This window comes from Centruroides sculpturatus, unplaced genomic scaffold, assembly GCF_000671375.1.
Source record: "Centruroides sculpturatus isolate CEXI.00-Female unplaced genomic scaffold, Cexi_2.0 scaffold342, whole genome shotgun sequence".
NCBI classification, from domain to species: Eukaryota; Metazoa; Arthropoda; class Arachnida; order Scorpiones; family Buthidae; genus Centruroides; species Centruroides sculpturatus.
Window position 1 is genome coordinate 337,578 of NW_019384666.1, and position 21,658 is coordinate 359,235.

At 31.4% G+C, this 21,658-nt stretch overlaps 1 protein-coding gene across 1 annotated transcript in view; it reads left to right on the top strand.

Moving 5' to 3' along the window:
• Nucleotides 1-17,400, top strand: part of LOC111626659 (methionine aminopeptidase 1-like) — a 34,015-nt gene extending 16,615 nt beyond the window's left edge. The window contains exons 3-11 of the mRNA XM_023370118.1: nt 1,824-1,913; nt 6,752-6,843; nt 6,918-7,001; nt 12,852-12,919; nt 13,955-14,124; nt 16,239-16,344; nt 16,427-16,464; nt 16,837-16,931; nt 17,167-17,400. Of these exons, the coding sequence (XP_023225886.1) occupies nt 1,824-1,913; nt 6,752-6,843; nt 6,918-7,001; nt 12,852-12,919; nt 13,955-14,124; nt 16,239-16,344; nt 16,427-16,464; nt 16,837-16,931; nt 17,167-17,373 (950 nt within the window). The 3' untranslated portion in view covers nt 17,374-17,400. The remainder of the gene's footprint in view (nt 1-1,823; nt 1,914-6,751; nt 6,844-6,917; nt 7,002-12,851; nt 12,920-13,954; nt 14,125-16,238; nt 16,345-16,426; nt 16,465-16,836; nt 16,932-17,166) is intronic.
• Nucleotides 17,401-21,658: the final 4,258 nt, after the last annotated feature.

Below are 21,658 nucleotides of genomic sequence, written 5' to 3' on the forward strand. Positions count from 1 at the left end.
GAAAAACGTCCTCATTTGAAAAAGAAAAAGATCCTCTTCCATCAAGACAATGCACGGGTGCACACCTGTGCAGTTTCGATGGCCAAAATCACGGAATTAAAGTTTGAATTATTACCACATCCACCGTATTCACCAGATTTGGCCCCCAGTGACTTTTTTTTATTTCCAAATTTAAAAAAATGGCTTGGTGGACAACGATTCACGTCAAATGAGATGGTCATTGCCCAAACAAATGCCTATTTTGAGGACCTTCCGAAATCTTACTTTTTAGATGGCTTAAAAAAGTTGGAGAAACGCTTGGAAAAGTGTATAGAGCTTAAAGGAGATTATGTTGAAAAATAAAAAAAAATCTACCTAAAATAATTTGTTTTTCTATCTTTTTCTAAGGACTTATTGAACGACCCTCGTATAAGCATGTCCACTTCTGTAAAAAGAAGAAATGGTGTTACACATTCTCAGCTTAATACCAGATCCATTACCTCAGTTAACAAAGTCTGCATTCTAGGTTAGGTAGACTCTCTTGTTTAAAATATATGCTACAGTCTAAAGGAGTTTGTATTAGATTTTATCTTGCTTATGAAATAAACTGCCTGTGGAGAATGGATAAAGTACTTATGCCATTTTAAAGTTCCTGATGTGATGATTATGCAAAATTAATGTACTTTTTGCAAAGCATCCATGTTGCAAGGAATTAAGTATATTGTAACATTTTACACAATACACATTGTACACCAATGTGTACAATGTGTATTGTGTCAATGTGTCTTAATGAGATAACACCAATACACGTTGGTGTACAATGTGTATTGGTGTTATCTCATTAAGATTATAAATTATTTTTAAATTACAATAATTTCTGCATATTACCATCAGTGATATATAAACTGCATTAGTATGTACTCCTGCGGAAAACATCTGAAATAAAAATAAAAACATAAACACATCTATTACAAAAAAACATCTTTTAAAAAGATTCTTCTGAGAAAATACATACAAATATATCTATCTTTATTATCTTTTTATCAAATAAACACATCTAATCCAATAATCTTATAAATCAACACACACTGTAATAACTCCATCTGTAATTAAAGTGCTTGATGGAGTTATTACAGTATATGTTGATTTATAAGATTATTGGATGTCTTTATGTCAGTAATAAATAATTAAATTAATTGGTTATTTCAGTAAAAATAAAAACATTATATAACCCGCACTTTTGAAATTGTGGTTAAACCNGAACGCTTAATGCGTTTGAAAACATTTTTAAATTATTAAAGAATTTTGCTGGATAGTTGAATGGTTTTTATTTTTATTAAAACAATTGTAAGTCAGAACCATAATCACATATTTTTTTAGGTGTTTGATCAGATTACATCAGACTTTTTTCTCATCACTTGTTCTTGTCATTATGATATGATGAGTATGAAAAATCTTATTACATGACCATAGCATTGAAATAGATTAAAATGTCTTAAAACACCCTGATAAAAATTTATAATTAATAAAATGTTTTCAATTCATCTATTATTTTATATTACTTGTAAAAAAACAAATGAAAAGAATATTTCAATTTACTATTTTCATACAGAAGTAATAAAAAAAATTCTATTGTACTATCTGCATTACAGGCATATAATTTCTACTCCTCCTCATACAGTGAAAAATTATAACAAATTAACAAATGAAACTAACATATTTAATATTGATAAAATGATGGATTTTTGTGTGTATTTAATTTTTTTTTTTTATCATCATGACATTAATTTTAATAGTGTAGTGAAAATAATGGCTTTATTTATGATATGAATATTTTGTTTCAGAAAATATTCAGCAAGTTTCTAATGAATCAATTTATAATCCTTGGCCATGGTATGAATTTACTGGAAAATTAAGGCCTTTCCAAGTAGTAAGTATTATCTTATGTATAGCAGATGTGTAATTAATTTAAATTACATATACAGTGTAGGGCCATTAAGCTGCGGTGATTGAGGTCCAAACTGCTTAACCGTGGCTTAGGTGGTCCGCGGCTTAAATATTTTTTGATAAAATTTTTAAAGCAAATATGATGTGCATGCTATAGATTCAGAAACTGAAGTGATTTACATTGAGTTTGTGACTCATATTTATACAATTTCAAGTTTTATGAGATTATCGAATTAAAAATAATACACTGTACTTTAAATACGAGTCGATTTTTTTGCGGATTTACAGTGGATTAACTTTGTAGCATTGTAAAGTGTGAATCGGTTATGGACTCCATAATGCTGATACTCAGCATGGATAAAACAGATTAATACTGTATTTGAATTTCATTGTAAGTTATTTTATTGTTTATTGATAGATAAAAGGCTAATCTTCTATAAATACCTCTTTGAACTTATAAGCCAGCATTTAAATATTTAATCTGCGATAGTGCTTAGCACGTAAATCATGGACATTTGAAATGCCAAATGACAGCTGTCAACACCTGTCTTGAGTGTTTGAGAGGCCATGTCCAGGTCCGTACAATCCATAGTGTCAAAAAATTGGGATCCAAGCTTTTTGCACAGCTTAAATGAATTTGTGGATTGCTGGCCCACAGCTTAATTAATGGTTCTACACTGTATAATAATGAATTTTAAAAGTATTTTAAATATTTGCTGTTTTTTATTAAATATTTTGATAACTTTAAGAAGTATTACTGTATTTAGTCATAATTCTAAAATGTGTCTAAAACTGTATTCATTATGACTGGTTATCTAATGTATTAACTTCAGTTAATCTTACTTGAGTGTTTGGTAAATTTTAGCATGGGCAATTGATGAACTTGAGATTAGTTTTCAGCACACTAGACAATCTTCTATGAGTGTAGTGCATATATTTGCATAAAATGAAAGATGTTTGTATCAAAAATAAAAAAATAAACTGCAAATTTCTGAAAAGGAAAGAAACCACCTCACTATTCAGGGGTGTCTGAGTTTTGGATAGGCTCAAATTTTTGTGTGTGTGTTGACCCACATATATGAGCCCCCATTTGACTGCTTCCATTTTTGGGTCTATTAGAACTGATAATGCTTAGTATGATTAAAAAGCCTTCTTAGTGCCTCAAGAAGGAGAAAGTGGTAAAAATAGAAGAAAAAAGTTATCTAAATGCTTAAAATTAAAACAGAAAAAATAGAAGAGCATAACATTTGAATGAAATTTGTCTTTTGATAGTATGATTGTCAATAAATAATAATTAATAAGTGTGGTGGGTGCAATTTTTTATTTTATTCAATTTATTTTAGTTTTCATTATTTAATAATTTTGAATTAATAAAAAACTTTTAATTTTTAAAATTTTTGTCTTTGTAAAATTTTTAATTAATTCAAAAAATATATTTATAGGGATAGAAAACATTATGCTTATTTTGAAAATACATTAACACTTCCAGAGTGGGGATGCTTACTCCTTATGAATGCTCATGCTGATTGGGGGTTTTTTATTATTTTAAAAAAATCATTGAAAAAGAACTAATGTCATGTTTTGGGATTTGATTTTTTGTACTTTTGTTAATATAAAACAATTAACAGAATAATTATTTAAAAAGAAAAAAATATTTTTAAAAATTTGAATAAAATGTCCTTTTTTTCAATTTAAAAATGACTGGTTAAAGTTATCTTCTTCTCTTTACTAGAACAAATCACAAACACACTATAACAAGGCTCACACTGGCTGTATTGCTGCTCAGAGTAATGACATTTGCCTAAGTCATTTTAGAAACGTTTTAAAAAGTAGGCAAAGTCACACCTCTTTGGATAGATATTTTACCAAGCGACCTCTATCCAGTGAAAGTGCTGGTGGAAATGAAGGAAAGAAAGCAAAAAGAGTGCATAAAAAATTTTAAAAAATATATAAAACAGAAAAGATAAAAAAATTAGTGTTAAGTTATTTTTAAGTTATTGTTACATTATGTTATGTAAGTTAAGTTTTAGTANGTAAAATTTGAGGAAAAATGAAGAAAAGAGTGACCCACAGGCAGCATCTGATCTAAAGTGGGCAACTGCTAAACAGTATTTGCTAATTTGTTGAGTGGTTGATTTACAAATACTTGGCTTTATAATATAAGCATGTCCACTTCTGTAAAAAGAAGAAATGGTGTTACACATTCTCAGCTTAATACCAGATCCATTACCTCAGTTAACAAAGTCTGCATTCTAGGTTAGGTAGACTCTCTTGTTTAAAATATATGCTACAGTCTAAAGGAGTTTGTATTAGATTTTATCTTGCTTATGAAATAAACTGCCTGTGGAGAATGGATAAAGTACTTATCATGCCTAAAACTTTCTTTCACAGATGTCATACCATATACATTTTGTAAAAGTCTAGAAATAGTGTTTCACAACAACACATCACAGTACAGAAAGATGTTGTACTAAGCACATGTCTTAGTCAGGAAACTGTTAAAAACAAGTACACAAACAAACAGCACCTTAAACAAAATACAGCAATACTGTATTTTTGCGGAATGACTGGCATACCACATAAAAATGGGGAGACAGCATGATGGTAAAACTGCAACTAAAACAAAATTAATCAGATCTAATAAAACTAGTTGTTAATTAAAGGTTAAAGAAAACATTCTTCCCAGTACTATAAAATGATAACATTGTAATCTGATATACTTAAAATCAGGAAGATAGTTTTGGTTTATAAGATAATAAAACAATTAACGACTTATTGACATTGGTAGTGGTAATAGTAGTTTAGTCAGTGTGTGCTACACTGACCATCTACCCTGACCTTAAAAATAATACTTTCCTCTCAAATTTCATACAAAGCCAAAGTTAATCAGTGTAAGCTGAGATAATTTACAGCAAGTTTCTTACATTTAATATGTTTATTTTTGTGTTTTTGAATCAAATAATAATAATAAAATATACATAAAAAACAGCACTTTTGGAATTCCACAAGTATTTTTGTTTTTGGAAAGAAGGCAAAATGAAGAAAATAAACATATAATCAATCATAGTTTTTGATCTAGTGGTGACAGTTTCACAGTTTTAGAATAAAAACTTGTTTGTTTTTTTTAATGCACCCTCTAGAGAGGGGTCTATAACCTCACTTAAATCAGCATTCCAGCATTTACCATACAGAAGTTTGGGCTCCCCTGGATAGACTGACATGCTGGTCATTCTGCAAAAATACAGTAGATTGTTCTGTACTTATTCCTTGACCTTGGTCTGACATAGCATTAGGCACAATTATATAAGCCAAGCATGACACATTTGACTAACACCATACTAACAATTAAATGCTAAAAAGTTAAATAGAAAGAGTGCTTGATATACAGAAAATGGAAGAGAACTAAATGTGAGGTTTTCTAGGAGGGTTATCATCTTTAGTTGTTTCATTGCATATGACAGATGAAATGTGTATGGCATGTAAAGGATTTTTCATAATTTTTAAATCAATAAGTGTCATACTGGAACCACACAGTATATAAAGACACAGAAAACACCTTACATACCTTTCCAGCAATTAATTTTTAATAAAACTAACATTTTTGGCCTGGTTAATAAATCTTCTTCAGGTTTTTGAACAAAGATTCTATTTTTAGAAAGATATTAAAATTATGTTTTTTTTAAAACTAATTTAATATTACAGTTGTCCCTCTATAGTCCGACGTTTTTTAATCCGACATGCTCAGTAGTCCGACGCACCTCCCGTCAAGGTACCCGTCCCCGTTACGTGTCTGCTTGCACAGAAGCATGTTGCGATGTGAATCTCCCCATCCAATTTTTACTCGATGACACACATTTCGTGTGTTTTATGTGAGCAGTTCTGTTTGAACAGTTGGAGTAGAGAATATTGTAAGTTACTGCTTACAATAATGCAAAACAATGCGAAATAGGTAATTATTTTCGGTAATCTGGACACTTTTGGTAATCTGACACACCTTTGGTCCCATACCTGTCGGATCATCAAGGGACAACTGTATTCCAAAAATAGAATCTCTGTTCAAAATGTTTTCAGTGTCTTTATATAATTTTTAAAGATGCTCTTAAGAATTTAGAAAAAGGTTTTGGATAGCTTAATTTCAATTGAGATTGAACAAATAACCTGCAACCATTTACAAGTTGACTTGATGTAATATCATGATGTTTAAATGTATGTTTATCACTGATTTATGAGTTTCTCATATTTGGCATTTCTTTTAATCCAGAATTACAAGAGACAATTAAAATTCCTGAAACTGCCTAACTCTTTACAAAATGTGATCACAAATGATATTGTATGTAGCACACATTAATTTGGATTGTCTACATTGCAGTTGATCTCTGTTTTGTATTAATTTTAGCTTATTTTACTGAACTTTAGAAGCTCTGGTTTCTAAAAAAATTACATTAGTGGTATGGAATGTAAACACCAGTTCACATGTCATATATGCTTAAAATAAGTTCTTGCAGTCCATAGTACTTTTGAGAGATGGGTGGCATGTAATTAGTGGTACAGGATGTACAGTCAAGTTAGCATTTGAATTTTGTTGTAGCAAAAGTTTGATCTCCAATTACAATAAACAGTTTTACAAGTATATTTTAACTTGCTAATTTTAAAAACATAAAACAACTGATAACAAAATTTATCCCTTACATTAAGCAGATTTAACTATTATTGTTTTCTCTGATTAAAAATTAAATAGATAAATATTTTTCAGTTTATTATAATTTAAATTAAATTTTTAATTTATTTAAATATTGATAATTCTAATAACTATTATTAATTCTAGGACATCCTCTAAGTGAACAAGCAGTTAAAGGTTCTACTCATATAAAAGTACTAGATGATGAGGAAATAGAAGGTTTAAAAGTTGCTTGTAAAGTAAGAAGTTTATAATTTTGTTACAGATCTAAATATTATAATTTTTTTAAAACAATGTGGTTACAAAATTTCAGTTAGCTAGAGAAGTATTGGATGTAGCTGCTAATGCTGTTGCTGTTGGGGTTACTACTGATGAGATTGATAGATTAGTACATGAGGTAATTTGGGATATTTGAATTTAATTGTAATTTTACAATAATCAGAAGATATATAGGATTTTAGTATACTGTTTATTTTAGTTGTCTAGTAGATATAAGGTTAATTCTGTGCCTTGAATATCAACAGTTACCATAACTTAATACAGAAAATAAACCATTTACCCTTTCATTGAAAATAACTGCTTTGAAAAAACTGTACCTCAATAATAATAATAAGACCAATTACATGTCTTCCAACACTCCACAAATTATTGACATCATGTATCACAAACAAAATATACAAACATGTTGAAGAACACGACATTCTTACAGAACAACAGAAAGGTTGCCGTAGAAATCACAGAGGATGCAAAGAACAATTACTCATAGATTCAGTCATTCTACGGCAAGCACACAAACAACACAGAAACATACACATGGCATATATAGACTACAGAAAAGCATTCGACAGTGTTCCACACAGTTGGCTGCTACATATTCTACACATGTACAAAATACATCCATCACTCATTGCATTCTTCGAAAACACTATGCAGCACTGGAGAACAACACTACATCTCAGGGTTAGTAACACTTCCATACAAACAAACGAAATATTCATTAGGCGAGGAATTTTTCAAGGAGATTCCTTGAGTCCTCTCTGGTTCTGCCTAGCCCTGAATCCATTATCCAACATGTTAAACAACACGCAATACGGCTACAATATCAGACACGAAAAAACAACACAGTTTACACTCTCACATCTCATGTACATGGACGACATAAAACTTTATGCATCCACACAAAAACAACTTCATCAACTCCTACAAATCACACATTCATACACTAAGGACATACAAATGGAGTTTGGCCTAGACAAATGCAAAAAACTTCACATAGAAAAAGGAATCCTGAAGAAAGAAGATTTTGCACTTGGAAATGGAGACGTTATTGAATCCATGGAAGAGGGCGAGTTCTACAAGTACTTAGGATTCCAACAGGCCAAACTAACAGAACATACACAAATAAAGCAACGATTAATTAAAGAATACCAAAGTAGGTTAAACGCTATACTTAGAACACAGTTAAATGCAAAACACACAGTTAAAGCAATAAACACATATGTCATCCCAGTACTCACATACTCTTTTGGAGTTATACATTGGACTCACACAGATCTCGAGCAACTCCAAAGGAAAACAAGAACAACACTTACTAAGCATAAACAACATCATCCTAAATCCGCCACAGAAAGATTAACCCTTCCACGTAAAGAAGGCGGACGTGGCCTGATTGACATAGTTAACCTTCACTACAAACAAATACAGTCACTGCGAGAGTTTTTCTACAAGAAACAAGAAACATCACAGTTACATAAAGCAGTAACTCTAGCAGACTCAAATAACACACCATTAAACTTACACTCACATCATACAGACATGACACAACACATAAAAAGCATAGACACCATCAAGCAATCGTGGGCTCGAAAGGCACTCCATGGCAGGCATCCTTATGACCTGGCCCAGGATTTTGTTGACAAAACTGCGTCAAACAGCTGGTTAGATCGGGGATGCCTCTTTGGGGAGACGGAAGGATTCATGATTGCCATACAGGATCAGGTCATAAATACTAAAAACTACAGAAAACACATACTCAAAGATACAACACTCACAAATGACACATGCAGAAAATGTCACATCATGCCAGAAACTATACAACACATCACTTCTGGTTGCAAGCTCTTGGCACAGACAGATTACTTACATAGACACAATCAAGTAGCAAATATAATACACCAAGAGCTTGCAAAGAAACACAAATTGGCAGACATCCACGAACCATACTACAAGTATATTCCACAGACAGTATTGGAAAATAACACGCACAAAATGTATTACGACAGAGCCATAATCACAGATAAAACAATTTACCACAACAGACCAGACATCACACTCATTGACAAACACAATAAAATCACATACATTATAGACATAGCCATTCCAAACACTCACAATGTACAAAACACATGCACTGAAAAAATTAGCAAGTACACAGAACTCGCCCAGGAAATAAGGCATCTGTGGAGGATGGATAGGGTGCTTATTGTACCTGTTGTTCTCTCCTGTACAGGTGTGATACCACACACGCTACACAAAAGCCTGGGAACATTACAATTGAGTAGAAATACATACATCACACTACAGAAGGCCACTATATTGAATACATGTCATATTGTTAGGAAATTCCTTAATACAGACACTGACACACACATTTAATTTTAGTTTTGTTTTGGTTGCTATGCCTTGACTCTGGTCCGGCATAGTACACAGCCACCGGTGTGTACCGAGTATAACCCACCAAACCCAACACATAATAATAATAATAATAATAATAATTTCAAAATATATCTGAGTGTTTTTGAACTCGTTAATTTATCTCAAGATTTGGATTTCTGAAATGATTTTCAAGCTGTTCAAGCATTAGGAATGCATTTTTAATTTTTCATTGGATTTAAAGTATATTAAAAGCATTAGCATCTGAATATCTTGAAATAATTTCTAGAAAGTAATCACAAACATCAATGCTCAAAATAGGATTTAAATCCATAATTTAACCTTGTATTAAATCAAAAGAAATGCCTTACAGTAGGTACAGTACATAATATATAATTGTCTGAAAGTCAATTATTGTAAAGATTGCTGTCTTATTATAATTAATTGTATAAATGTATAATACAAAATTACAATAGAAATTCAGTAATAATACAAAATTCAGTTTATGGTCCAAATTCACAGGTGTATCTGGAGCATTAAAAACAAAACATGGTTAACTGACATTTGGGACATCTATTTTGCCATTAGATCGTAATGTTTAACACTTTCTATGATGATTGCATTTACAATCAAACACAGTTGCAAAGAGATTGAACATGACAAATCCATTGCTTAAGATTACAAACTTAAAAAAGTAATATATAATATTCAGTGTATTTAAAAAAATAAATAAAAGCATTTAGCATTTATATGGTAGATAGTGTACTGTACATCATATTCCCCCAAGTATAGAGAGAACATCTAGATGACAACAGTTTAGAGATAATCTAGACCACCATTCAGAAAAATTTCATTGTGGAGATGATGATTCTTGTTTGCCATAGTTTAGACAGGAATTAGAAACTGATTATGTAATCTACTTTCTAAACTTCTCAATTGCAGATCTAGACAGTGTTTGAATTTGAATGGAAGTTGTCATATTGATTTGTTCATCATAAAGTTTAGATAAAAATGGATGCCATTCATTTAATAAATGTTACAAATAGGATTAACAAAAACTTATTTACCATGACAATTACAAAGGGAGAGTAATACAATATTGGCATAATCTTTTAGAAATATATTCTGAAGATAAAGTCTGAATTCAGTATAGACTTTCTAAATCTGGATTTGTTCATGTTTTAAATGATATTGTCAATGAAATTAAATGTATAAATAGAAAAGGATTACCATTAGCTGCCGAACAGCAGTTGTTGACAGTCTTATGATTATAGAACTATTACTGTTAATGACCGATATCTGGCGAATGTCAACATTCTCCAGTGAATGTCAGCATTCACACAGTCGTTTTGTGTATGTACGAAATATTTGCTAAATATCATTATTTCTCACTTTCACCATCAAATGTCGACATTCAGCTTGCACTGATGGTGAATGTCAAATAAAAATATTTTTATTACTGTGAGATCTAGCCTGGGGTACAGGGTAGTTTATTACTCCTGTATCACTTAATAGGCAAACTATTCCATGAGAATAGTTCTCAGTTGTCAAAAAGAATGGCTTTTCCTACTCCTAGGAAATCGAGTGCGGAGGGACTTATAGTTAAAATAAATTTAGAGTGGAATTTGGTGATGGCGAATTCACCTTCTTCCTCGTCAGGGCCTGACACCAGTTAATCAAATTTATATTCGCAGATTAACACGCGTTTGGATGAGATATGGATTTGATTCAGAGATTTAATGAGAGACATTTCTTTAACAAATAATAAGGAAAAATTAAATAAACTAAAATAAACAAAAACATACAAAAATGGAAATAGTTAAATGCAATCAATTTAGATAATGAATAAATCAAAATATATGTGCCGAGAGAGAGAGAGAGCTCACAAATTCATGATAAACATATAACCTCTTTAGTTGACTTTATCTTCTTCTTAATTGGTCGATTTTACTTCATTTCTCCAGTTCTCTGAGTTCTGTTCATGGAGAGGTCTTGATAGGCACAAAATAAAATATCTCTTCCGTGTTTCTAATTAAACTTATCTTTAACATGGAGAAATTATGTCTATGGACGTTGGCTTTATGTATACGATACTACTCCTAAGTGCATTGGCCTTAGTGAGCCTATATGGAATGCGTCTGGCTTTGATGAGGTCCTACGGCGTACTCCCCGAATCAAGCAGATCTTTGCCTATATCCTATGATTTATGGCCAAACAGCTTATTTGTCTTCACCCACGTGAACGGATGAAAAGGGGAATTATTGAGGGGTTGGCAATTCCCAGGATGGTGAGATTTGTAACAGATAAGTGGAAAACAAAGGATGCTTCTACTTCCGTCAAAGGAAGTGACTCTTTTATCAGTTTTCCCACGTTAGAAAACCGTTTATTTCACATCAAATTGAAAGAATATTTTTCTACAAAAATTTAATTTTATTTTTAAATTATTAGTTAGACCCAGGGGCTATTCGGATCTCACATTACGTTAAGACAAAAATGCAACATTTTAATATGTCAAAATAGGAGAAAGCTTAAGTAACGGCACTTGTAAATAAACTGTTGAACCTAAAACGAATAGTATGTTCTAAATCAATAAAGTAAATAATACAATAATAAACTTACACATCAATTATTTGATTGACATTATACAATTTTATTTATTGCAACAACTTAAACTGTTATGGTACTTTGAGTCCCTTGCTTTTACAACTGCATTTATTTGTGGAACACTTCTTTTTGCAATGACAGCGTGTATAGCCTCACCCTCCACTTTTCGAATTAGCTGTAGCTGCTTCTCTCGGTGATATTTTTTGAGAAGAAATCTCATCTATGAAAAGTAACTTTTCTTTACAAATTATGAACTGATCTGTTAATGGTGTCTTTTATTCGGATATTGCCGACGACCCCTCTCATCCTCTGCCACTCGACCTAACTATCCAATTCCCACCTCACGGGATCAAAAGAACAAAAACACCATCTAGTGACAAAGTGGGCGATTTCCACCAAACCGTTGCTGGGAAAAGAGGTACAACCTTGTTCTACTTCTGACTACCCACAAAGGATTTGACAACAGACTGTCGCCTCTCTGTCGACATCGGCTTTTAGGATGTCATTTCGACCTTCAACAAAGCTTATCTGTGCTTGTCGACATACACCAGCGATTGTTCGAATGTATAATAATATAACCAAATATTCGGTCTTTCACCGACGTATTTTATGTGTGTCAACATTCACTGGAGAATATTGACATTCTCTAATTTTGGTCTTTTACAGTAACAGAACAATTGAAAAGACACAATAATTTTACAGATAACATCGATTCAATTTTCAATTCAAGATAAACTTTTGATATTTTTCAAAAATTAATTTTTTAAATAAATTTTAAGGATTGGTTCTACTAAATTCTGATACTGAGCTTACTGATGCTTTTTCTCCTTTTGGCTATTAAATTTTTCTTTATTGTTTGACTAGGATTGTTAAGATTAATTATAAAATACATATTTATAGCTGTGTTACATTTTGTTCAATTTCTTATAATTTTTATTAAACTATGATAATGCATATTTATAGTAAAGCATATTTTATGCATGATTTTCAGGCTTGTATTGAGAAAGAATGCTATCCTTCTCCATTAAATTATTATGGTTTTCCAAAATCCTGTTGCACGTGAGTATATTTATTTTCTTTTTTTAATTAACAAAATCAATAAAATGTAATTCATTAATGAAAAAATGCTTCATTATATATACAAACAAATTAAAAATTTATGTGATATTGTCAATTAAATTAAATGTATAAATAGAAAAGGATTACCATTAGCTGCCAAACAGCAGTTGTTGACAGTCTTATGATTATAGAACTATTACTGTTAATGACCGATATCTGGCGAATGTCAACATTCTCCAGTGAATGTCAGCATTCACACAGTCGTTTTGTGTATGTACGAAATATTTGCTAAATATCATTATTTCTCACTTTCACCATCAAATGTCGACATTCAGCTTGCACTGATGGTGAATGTCAAATAAAAATATTTTTATTACTGTGAGATCTAGCCTGGGGTACAGGGTAGTTTATTACTCCTGTATCACTTAATAGGCAAACTATTCCATGAGAATAGTTCTCAGTTGTCAAAAAGAATGGCTTTTCCTACTCCTAGGAAATCGAGTGCGGAGGGACTTATAGTTAAAATAAATTTAGAGTGGAATTTGGTGATGGCGAATTCACCTTCTTCCTCGTCAGGGCCTGACACCAGTTAATCAAATTTATATTCGCAGATTAACACGCGTTTGGATGAGATATGGATTTGATTCAGAGATTTAATGAGAGACATTTCTTTAACAAATAATAAGGAAAAATTAAATAAACTAAAATAAACAAAAACATACAAAAATGGAAATAGTTAAATGCAATCAATTTAGATAATGAATAANAAAAAAATGTAAAAATAACTTAATGATGAAAGGAATATCTATAAAAATGCACAAAGAAAAGATACTACAGTGTTTTTGAGTGAATCTAACTCTTATGAGTAATTTAAGAGTTTATAAAATGGTTAAAAAGGTTAATTTTTTAAGTCTGTTTTTATGAAATATTAATAGAAATAGGGGAAAACATAATGAAATAAAGGCTAATTTCATTTTATTTCAAGGCATTTTTGTGCTCCTATATTAGTTAAAAATGTTGAGGTTGTATTTTTAGAAACTTAAAAAATATATTAATTTTACAATTTATTTCAGTTGATATCACTGTTTATCATCGTGGATTTCATGGAGATTTAAATGAAACATTTTTTGTTGGGAATGTAGATGAAGAGTCCAAAAAGCTAGTCAAAGTAACACATGAATGCTTAACAAAAGCTATTGAAATTGGTATGTATTTTGTTTATTTCTAATTATCTATTTACACTTTTAGAGAAATCTTTAATATTAGAGTTAACTCATTATTTAATAGATTTCATTACATTATTTTATTATAGAAAGTTATCTTTATTAAAATCAGCTATTAATCTTGCTATTCAAAATATAATTAGTCTGTTTTTTGAAATTTTGAAGATATAATTACATACATACAAAGCCATACCCAATATCTGTCAAATGATAATAATTTATTAATTAGCCATATTGGACTACAATATGGCTAATTAATAAATTATTAAGATCCTAAATATTTGGAATAGAGATATATCTGCCATCCTATGTTAAATTTAATCATTAGAAATATATTAATATAGGTTCAGTGAGTGGTCAGTATGATTTTATTTTTTAAATTAATTGGTCTGGAAGGAAAGTTAAGATAGTGGTCTAGTTGGCATAACTTAATAGTCATTCAGTTTTACCAGAATTAACAGATTCCTTTTGGAATCTGTTAATTCTGGTAAAACTGGATGACATAAATGCTTAACATAATTTAAAATGCTTACAACACTCTGTTTATTGTGATCAGAATTTTGATTATCATTATCTTCAAGTAAATAGACAAAAGGCTATATATTTTATTACTATTTGCTTCAATATATACAGGTGATTTGCTAATTATGACTCAAATTTACGATTGGCTGTCTTTTGTTCTACTTGTCGAATATAAATCAAATTTTGGAAACTGGTAGATGTTGCTGTTCTTTGCATTCTAACAATGTTTAAGTTTGATTGTTCAAACTCAAAATGGAGGCAGCAGTTGCAAGTGAAGTTGATGTGTGCATCAAGCTTCTTTCCAAAGAAGGTCTTCCATCCCGCACTGTTATAAAAGTCCCTCAGAAGAATGGAAATGAAGTTTTCCAGTCTACAATTATCAGAGTTCTTGGTAACAAAATGAAAAAGTAACAAGCGAGGGGCAACTGTGTCTGTTTTGTTTATATTTAAACATGGTTAGTTACAGATAGCTACATAAGTAGTGTTAGCCTGCCAACATGAGGATTTTAGTTTGAACTTGATCCAAATCCCATAATTTATTATGTGCAGCACGGATGGGACATTGCTCTTCATTCTTTATCTTTACTAATTCCATTGTAAGTCATAATGGCTGTCAAATACAGGCCAATTCTTTCACTAGGAAACCCAAACATTACTTGGTAACTTTTTTTATAGCTTTAAGGTTTTTTAGGACCATTTTCAACATTGCTTTAAGAAGACCTTGTTTTGGAAGATATAAGGTAGGTGCATGTAAATTTTTATAGGAAACATAATGCAATAAAACAATTATAAAGGATGGTATGATTTCTTTATACAATATTGCTCAATCACTACACAGCAAAGCATTTCTAAATGTAGCGCTATTGTTTAGCAATCATTTCTAAACGTTTGCTGCAAGCGGTCACTGCAGAAAAGATAAAACAGCTTTTTCATTCACTACACATGCAAAGCAAAATGGACGCTTGTATATATAATGTGATATTATGCTTTGAAAATAAAAAAGTCAAAATGACTTGATAAAAATATTATGGAAAGATTAAGAAGGATTAAATTTTCTAAAATGACTCTGAAAGTCATCTAAAGAATAGGAAAATACTATAACTTGAACATAATTATCTATCTTCTGTCTCTTTACTTTGTTCATATTTTCAGAAAGAGAAATACTCAATTCTTTATGTTTTTTTATTTGTTATATTGTAGTTCTTTAACTACAACACTACATTTTGTTGTAACTGGAATTAAAGAATGGATTACAGCATCCATTTTTAGCTTGAACAGAAAGTGTTTCTAAACTAATTCAGCAGTGTGTAATGATAGTTGCTCTTCATATCATTTTTGGTACACTCTCACTATATAAAGAAATGTGATCAGTGTTTGGGTCTTCTAGTCAGAGAATCACTCTACATGTCAAATGCCTGTAATGGATATAATTTTGGCCATGAATATAGCCTGCAATATACTGATGCTTTGCATTAATCAGTTAAACAAACACATTGTTTGTTTTATTGTATTTGATCAAATTTGTATTAATAAAGAATAAATTTCTTATTAGTACTTTACTATTAATTTTCCAGTTAAACCTGGTGTGAAATATAGAGAAATTGGCAATGTCATTCAGAAGCATGCTCAAGCACACGGTTTCTCTGTTGTAAGAAGCTTTTGTGGCCATGGCATTCATAGGTAGGTAAAGTATAAAAATGATTTATAAAGAAGTAAACTATGGCAGAAATTAAAATTATCTTTATGTAAAATTTATTTACAGGTTATTTCATACTGCTCCAAGTGTACCACATTATGCAAGTAAGTATAATATATGTTACATATGATATTTATAATGATTTAAACTAATATATGTATTCAAGGATAAAAAAAATGTAAAAATAACTTAATGATGAAAGGAATATCTATAAAAATGCACAAAGAAAAGATACTACAGTGTTTTTGAGTGAATCTAACTCTTATGAGTAATTTAAGAGTTTATAAAATGGTTAAAAAGGTTAATTTTTTAAGTCTGTTTTTATGAAATATTAATAGAAATAGGGGAAAACATAATGAAATAAAGGCTAATTTCATTTTATTTCAAGGCATTTTTGTGCTCCTATATTAGTTAAAAATGTTGAGGTTGTATTTTTAGAAACTTAAAAAATATATTAATTTTACAATTTATTTCAGTTGATATCACTGTTTATCATCGTGGATTTCATGGAGATTTAAATGAAACATTTTTTGTTGGGAATGTAGATGAAGAGTCCAAAAAGCTAGTCAAAGTAACACATGAATGCTTAACAAAAGCTATTGAAATTGGTATGTATTTTGTTTATTTCTAATTATCTATTTACACTTTTAGAGAAATCTTTAATATTAGAGTTAACTCATTATTTAATAGATTTCATTACATTATTTTATTATAGAAAGTTATCTTTATTAAAATCAGCTATTAATCTTGCTATTCAAAATATAATTAGTCNATAATGGAATTATAGAGTCGTTTAATATAATTAGTTTGAAGTTTATTGTATGATCTGTAACTTATTATCACTCTTAGGCACTTGGAGAGAGGTGGTTTGGCCCGACAACTGGACGGCAGTCACACAAGACGGAAAGCGTTCGGCCCAGTTTGAACAGACTCTTCTGGTTACGGATACAGGTTGCGAAATTTTGACCCGTCGGCGTGATAAAAATGGTCAACCATACTTTATGGATAATTAAGACCAAAATGATCAGTGATATAAAAAATAGGATTTTTTTTTCTTCTTTTATTATTCTGAAATTGTGCATTTGAAAATTATCTGGTTGGGTAAGAAAGGCACTTTAAAATACAAATAAATATTCAGATTGTGAAATTAAAAAATATATATATTTAATTTGATGAAAGTTAAGATTTATTAATTACTAGAAACTTATTGCCATTCAACCCACTGAAAACTTAATCAGTATTAACTTCTATTACACTTAAGATTTTATTTATAACTGCATAAAATTTTATAAACAAACATGGTTCATCATTTGTATAATTCAAAATTTAGAATGTAATTAATTTTAAAAGAAAGAAAGCATAAATAATTATTTAATGAGCAATTAAAGCTTCTGAAAAACTACTGAACTGTTTATTAACATGATGAATGACATTTACAGAATTAATCAAATTTAACTTAAGTATTTCACTTGATTTTTTTTAAAGAAAAAAAACGTTTGAAAGCTTAATTTTTAAAATGCCTATTGAAATTCCTTGATTTAATTCTGTAAAGTTTATGAATATAAAATTCATAATTTTTACAGGAGTAATAATAATTGATTTACTGAAATGTGTCAATTTTTTTGTAAAACATCTTAAAAACAATTTTTATTTCATATGTTAAATAAATTTCTGTTAAATAATTTGTAAGATATAAATTTATGTTTAAATCTCTTAAAATATCTACAAAACTATATATTTTTTTCTAATGTTTATTGTAATGTAAGAAATGTAAAGTTATCTTTTAATGTAATAAATCATTTCAGTATTTTCAGTTGTATGTTGTTAATTTTTGAACATAATCAAAATTGTTTGAATTCAAACTGAAGGTCAAATTGCTGAAATGGTAAAGGAACAGATCTCAATCTCTTTAGTATTCAGAGTTGAGTTTAAAATTTTTACAGGATTGTCATGGAAAAGTTGAGTCCTGGTTATCATCCAGCTTCATGACCCATGATGGACATGGGGAAGAAAGAGCCTTCTGAATGGTACTTATGCTCCATACTTATACTATATTCATATAACAATAATGCTTAAGAACAAAATTTAAATCAAAAAGATTGAATTGAGTAGTGATTCTAATTCCAAATATGGATTTGATATCAACTTGAATCATCTTAGTTAATGAATTAAAACATTAAATGAGGCATACAGAAACTAAAACTGTGCTGCTTCGACCCAAATTCAGATTTCTCTGGGGTTGATTGCTTATGAGTGTCCAGATCATCTATAGAAATGGCATGACTCTGTCAAACAAAATTGGTAAATACAAAAATTGGACAGTTGTATTAAAATCACTACATCTTTAAAAGGTCCTATTTGTGGTACACATTTGGGACATTTTTGAAGTTTGTATTGGGTTCTCTATAATAGTAGTAAAGTTCTATTACACTCCTCAAAAGTGAAATTGTAACTAACACCTTGAAGAAAATTTACGTAGCCATGTGTAAATTGCAGGACCAGTAGAGATATGCAAATAATTAAGTTTGTGAACACATTAGGTCATGTGGTACCAAGTTTTGAGCTATAAAGACCAACTGGCTTAGGCCATAAATGCTATCAGTGAGAGTTTATGGCTGCCAAATGTTTGAAGAAGCATTGAAAATGCCTCGGAGACAACAGCGAGCTGAATACCATCAGTTAATGGCTGGGGAATGAGACTATCCTGCAACTGCATAGCCTCAGTTTGTCAATATGCACAGTTGTTGGGCATGATGTCGGTACCACCAGTGATGTGTGACATGATGGACGCAGGAACATCTGCAAACACAGAAGAGGGAGTGGATCACAACAGTGCACAGACTAACAGATTTGCTGGACAGCCTGTTGGAATCCTTTTGCCATGGCAGGTGACATCTGAAGCCCTGTTGCCATCAATGAGTGCATCTATGTCCACTCAAACCATTCACAACAGGTTGCATGAAGTCTGGCTGCATTCATTGCAACCAGGTGCCATTAACCACTTAATATGCTTGCATACTTGGCATGATGTCATCGTCATCGCAACTAGACTATTGAATGACATCGGGTATTGTTTATGGGTGAATCCCGCTTCTGTTTGTTTGGGAATGACAAGTGTTGTGGTATCCTGGGGAAGACTGCATGCCAGCCCTTTTCACCAAACATCACACTGGGCATCATGGTTTGCCCTACCTGGAAAATTTATGGACGCTCCTGATAATTGTGCAGATACTGTTGATGAATGCTCAACAGTGTATTAATTAACAGTGCATCAACAATATTTGCACAATTTCACTTGTTTGCTCAACATGATGCTAACGATCATCTGCATACAGATAGCACAAAAACGACATTTCGTATATAAATAAGCGAAATCAGGACCCATCGACCTCTTGTTCTTGAGTTGTGCGTGGAACAGTATCTGGACATTCATTCATTCATTCATTCATTCATTGTTTATTTAACATACCGTAGTACATACCCGGTTCCGCGTGATGTACTACCGGGTTACAGTTACAGTAAATTGTAAGTACTACAATGTAGGAGAGAAAATTATACAGTACGTAATGGTGATGAAGAGAATGTAAGATACAATAAAATACAAATTACAGTAAAAAGATATAAGGTTATGTGGTGATACAGCAATATAATTCAAAGGCTTAAGCTCTAACATAGAACATATAAAATATACAATGAGTGTAACAGATGAACGTACTGGACAAGTCACATAGACCAAGTACTGTAGAGCCCGACAAGTGGAGGAAGAGTTGAACGTGCATTAGAAATAATGCGCGGAAGGTATATACAGTATCTGGACAATATTTTCGTCCAAAAAGACTGGTTTGTCAATGCATTTTGAATGGTAATGGTACTTATAGGCTTCCTGAAACTCCAAATTAGCCTGCCGAAACATTACAATCTCGACAAGACACAAGATAGTCATGCATTTGAAGGAATGTCTCCCAACAAGTAGTAGTTACGACCCGTGTCAGATCCTGTGAAAAGGCGTCACAGTGACATTCAACAATATGGAGTTTACAAGAGACGACAGTCTTTCATACACTCATTGTGACTTTTGTGGCATACTATCGTTAACTTAGCATCAATAATCAAGACAATGTATATGCCATTTTTTGTTCTCGTGAAATAGATGAAAGTGAAGTGATGCAAGTAGGCAGATACACATTCTGTGAGACATTGGAATAGGATAACGTAGAGTTAAGATGTTTCAAAAGAAGATTGTCTCTGAAGATCTCCGACTATATGAAGATCATGGGAGAACTGGCGCACTAGAATCAGGCTTCACGTCAATTATTTTCCCATACGAGCGCCACTATTGTAAAGAGAGAGTCAGAGAACGGTTATTTTTGCAATGACCTGTCAGCAAAATGTACAAATATTTTGTGTATCAGTACAGCTGCCACAGAATACTGCCCAAAGTTAGTAGGCAATTCTATAATAAGGCTTTCCTTGAGGACTTTAATTTGTGCTTTCGACTACCTCTGAAGATATGATACATTTAGTACATGACAAGCACCATGTATGAATATTACCTTTTCAGAATTGCACTTATTGGCTAGAAGCATCTCCAAAGAGCAGCCCGAGCAGTAATGAAAGAACATTCATGCATCAATGAAAGAACATTCAGCCAAATAGCTAGACAGTAGCTCTCTTTTGATATGTAACAGGTTATAAGTCTGCCTAGGATAACACGCAGAGATGTATTACAGACACCAGCTGTCTTGTTATAATTTAGATATTCATACATTTCATGACAATGCGGGATATATATTCCTGCGGACAGACGTAGGTGGTGGCTGCGGCGAACTAGAGTTTTTTTTGTTTAAAGTTATGACAGAAACTGCAGAAATCTAGCTTTACGGTCTGACAACTGTGTAGGTTAGAACAAAAATAAAATTATGCTAAGTATGATGTTTTCACTTATTTCCAGTGGCCGACTTACAAGTTTCTACTTAGACTACTATTTTATGCTATCTGACTCAGATTTTGGTCTCATTGAACAATACTGGTAGGATATGGTATTGTTAAAATTGTTCAGTCAATTGCAGAATCTTGTCCATCAGAACCATTTGAGATTAACGTAATGGATCACTTCCAAGAATGGAAGACTAACAAGGGGACCTTACGGTCTCGGAAATTCAGTTCGGGATGAGACTTCGCAGGTTAGTAGTATACCTCAAGGGTATCCACCCAGAAAAATTGTAAAGCGCACTAGATAGAACATTCCGAGAAAAGGGGCTCTAAATATCCAGCTCATATACTCGTTGACTTTACACT